The following is a 4,202-nucleotide window of genomic DNA, read 5'->3' on the forward strand; positions in this document are numbered from 1 at the left end:
ATATATATATATATATATATATGCATATATGGGTACAGGACGTTACCAACAGTAAACAGCATGAAATACAAAAACAAATGAGTTCAATACACAAACAACAAGAGAAACAGATGGAAAACAGACTGTATGCACACTGAAAGAAAAGTTGGACATAAGAAGCATCAGATGTGGTGTGCAAGAGAGACAACTGCGCCGGTATGGTCATGTGTTGCACATGGATGAGAAGAGCTGTGTGAAGAAGAGTCACACCCTAACAGTGGAAGGAACCTGTGGAAGAGATAGACCCAGGGAGACATGGGATGAGGTGGTGAAGCATGACCTTTGAACATTGGGCCTCATAGAGGCAATGACAAGAGATCGAGACCTTTGGAGATATGCTGAGACTGAGAAGACCCGGCAAGTAAAATGAGATTGTAGCTGTGGTTGATGCCAGTGTTGCATAACCGGCCCATTTAAAAGTACCCTTGAATTGTCAGGTGATATGATGTGCTTGAGAAGACCTGTTCAATCAAGTGAAATCAAAATCGAAACTGGTGGCATGTAACAAGCACCATTGGAGCATGGATCGATGCTACTTTCACTGACTGGCTCCCCATGAAAAAGCACCATGTGAACATGGTCGATGCCAGTACCCCCTGACTGGCACCTGTGCCGGTGGCACATAAAAAGCACCATCTGAATGCGGTCAATGCCATTTGCCACCTAACTGGCTCCTGTGCCGGTAGTACGTAAAAAGCACCATCCGATCATGGTCGATGCCAGTACCCATTGACTGGCTCCCATGCCGGTGGCACGTAAAAAGCACCCACTACACTCTCAGAGTGGTTGGCGTTAAGAAGGGCATCCAGCTGGAGAAACCTTGCCAGATCAGACTGGAGCTTGGCAAAGCCTACTGGCTTGCCAGTCCTCAGTCAAACCGTCCAACCCATCCCAGCATGGAAAGCAGATGTTAAACGATGATGATGATGATATATATATATATATATATATATATGAAAAGGCAACCTTTATCTCCAACTAAATGTGGAAGTTGAGCTAGAACACAGAATATTGTGTTATATAACAATATAAATATGCACCATTAGTCCATATAGGAAGTCCTCTCAAGGTAAATGATACAGTATTCTCTGTTCTAATAACACCCACATTGTATTGGAGATAAAGATTGCCTCTTGGTATTAATACTGCTTCTGCCAATATTGTGTGTGTGTCCTTGTCTTGAAGTCACATGATAGTTGAGTGTCACTGTCAAAGAAGCAGAGTCATTCATTTCCAATATTCTGCAAAAACATGCCTAGTCATGGGGAAATATTACCTTGACTGGAAACAAGTGAGGATTAGCAACAGGAAGGGCATCAGAGTGTAGAAGATATGCCTTAATAAGCTCCATCTAACTCATGCAAGCATGGAAAAGTAGATGTTCAACTGATGATGATGGGGTGGGCCATTTGAAAGTTAAGCTACAGATACCCAATCATAATTTAACATCTGCTTTCCATGCTGGCATGGGTTAGACAGTTTGACTGGAACTGGTAAGCCTGAAAGTTGCACCAGGTTCCAGTCTGATCTGACATGGTTTCTATAATTGTATGCCCTTTCTAACACCGATCACTCTTTTTTATGTGCCATTTATATGACACTTGCAATGGCCACGGCTACGATTTCATGGGTGCCCAGACAACAGAGATTTGCTATTCAGTGTCTAGTCATAACAATCAACCATCTTTCACATTCAACAAATTTCTTTAATACTTTAAAAACATAAACAATCAATCAAAAAGAAACTGACATTATGAATTCCTCACAGACAAGATAGAGTTGCAAGAACAGAATTACCAATTACCTAAGTGATTTGTTCCCATGGTTAATTCAAATCCATCTTTTGTAAGCTTCCTTTCTTCCCCAGAATTATCAAAAACAGCAGCATTGTTAATAAGGAGGTCAAGTGGTTTTCCAGATTCATGAAACTCGTCCACAAATTTGTGTATAGAAGAAATATCAGCCAGGTCAAGCTGAAATAGTAATAATAATAATAACAAACAACAACAAAACAACAACAGTAATAATGATGAGCCTTTCTTCTATAGGTATAAAACCTGTAATTTAGGGGAGGCTGATAGTCAATTACATCACTCCCAGTGATCATCTGGTACTTAAACAATAATAATGTTTCAAATTTTGACACAAAGCCATCAAGTTCAGGAGAGGTGTAAGTTGATTACATTGACTCCAGTGCTCAACTAGTATTTATTTCATCGACCTTGAACAATAACAATAATAATAATGATTTCGAATTTTGGCACAAGGCCAGCAAGTTTAGGGGAGGAGGTAAGTGAATTATATCGACCCCAGTACTCAGCAAGTACTTATTTTATTGACCCCAAAAGGATGAAAGGAAAAGTTGACCTCAGAACAGAACATAAAGATGGACAAAATGCTACTAAACATTTTGCCCAGCATGCTAATGAATCTGCCAGCTCACTGCCTTAAATAATATTGGTTTCGAATTTTGGCACAAGGCCAGCAATTTTAGAGGAGGGGTTAAGTCAATTACATTGACCCCAGTTCTCAACTGGTACTTATTTCATCATCCTCAAACAATAATAATAATAATCCTTTCAGCTATAGGTACAAGGCCTAAATTTCATGGAGTAGAGATAAGTTGATTATATCAACCCCAGTACTCAACTGGTACTTATTTTATCAACTCCAAACAATAATAATAAAATTAATAACATGATGGAATCATTAAGCAAACTAGCTTATTGATTGATCCAGCATGTCTACTTGATTCCAGGATTGTGAAGAAAGATGAAAAATTAAAAAATACTACAATCCCTTCAAACTTGAGACTGCGAAGATTTAGAATATGAAATATGTATGAAAGGTCATACATGTAATAATTGGTGCACTAGGGACTGTGAATAATGACAAATAGTTAAAAAAAAAGATTGGAATGGATTGTTCTGAAGAGTTTCTACAGAAAGTTTGCCTTTTAGGAACAGGAAAGATCATCAAAATTGTTTTGAGCACTTGAAAGTTTATTGAAATCATGTGGATATATCTAAGGTTACAAGTAGTAACCTGCTCCCACATGAATACTACCAAGAATGAGACCAATTTTGAGTCATGTCAAACAATACTAATAATAATAATTCTTTTTACTATAGGCACAAGGCCTGAAATTTTGGAGGAGGGGGCTAGTCAATTACATCAACCCCAGTGCTTAACTGGTACTTATTTTATCGACCACAAAAGGATGAAAGATGAAGTTGACCACAGTGGAATTTGAACTCAGAACTTAAAGATGAATGAAATGTCACTAAGCGTTTTGCCCAACATGCTAACAATTCTGCCAACTCACTACCTTAAACAATAATAATAACAATAATAATAATCCTTTCTACTATAGATACAAGGCCTGAAATTGTGGGGGAGGGGGCTAGTTGATTACATCGACCCCCATGCTCAACTGGTACTTATTTTATTGACCCTGACAGAATGAAAGGCAAAGTCAACCTCAGCAGCATTTGAACTCAGAACTTAAAGACGAATGAAATGTCACTAAGCATTTTGCCCGGCATGCTAATGATTCTATCAGATCACCTTAATAATAATAATCTTTTCTACTATAGGCACAAGGCCTGAAATTTTTGTGGGAATGGGTTAGTCAATTACAGCAATCCCAGTGCTCAACTGGTACTTGTTTCATTGACCCCTATAGAATGAAATGCAAAGTTGACCTCAGCAGAATTTGAACTCAGAACAGTATGAGTCAGAAGTAGTACCACTAACCATTTTGCCCAACACTTTATCAATCCTGCTAGCTTGCAACCTTAATAATAATAATAATAATAATAATAATAATAATAATAAAAATAATAATAATAACTACAAATTTTAGCACAAGGCCAGCAATTTCAGGGTAAGGGTAAGTCAATTGCATCAATCCCAGTGCTCAACTGATACTTATCTTATCAACCCCGAAAGGAGAAAAGGCAATATCGACCACAGCAGAACTTGAACTCAGAACATAATGATGGATGAAAGGTAAAGTCAACCACAGTAGATTTTGAATTCAGAACGTGAAGTTGAAGAGGAGTTCTAAAAAGATGAGGGGAGGAGTCAAAGATTTCATACAATTCAAAGTGAAAACAAGGCAAAAATTTACAAAAACACACAGAAATATATATATATATATA

At 37.8% G+C, this 4,202-nt stretch overlaps 1 protein-coding gene across 4 annotated transcripts in view; it reads right to left on the minus strand.

Annotated features, from left to right (window-relative positions):
- LOC106869500 (retinol dehydrogenase 11) overlaps nt 1-4,202 on the minus strand; it is a 50,379-nt gene that overhangs the window by 12,580 nt on the left and 33,597 nt on the right. For all 4 annotated transcript variants that reach the window (XM_052968820.1, XM_052968798.1, XM_052968788.1 and 1 more), the window contains one exon: nt 1,844-2,012. In XM_052968820.1, the coding sequence (XP_052824780.1) occupies nt 1,844-2,012 (169 nt within the window). The remainder of the gene's footprint in view (nt 1-1,843; nt 2,013-4,202) is intronic.

Source organism: Octopus bimaculoides, chromosome 1 (assembly GCF_001194135.2).
Source record: "Octopus bimaculoides isolate UCB-OBI-ISO-001 chromosome 1, ASM119413v2, whole genome shotgun sequence".
Classification (NCBI taxonomy): Eukaryota; Metazoa; Mollusca; class Cephalopoda; order Octopoda; family Octopodidae; genus Octopus; species Octopus bimaculoides.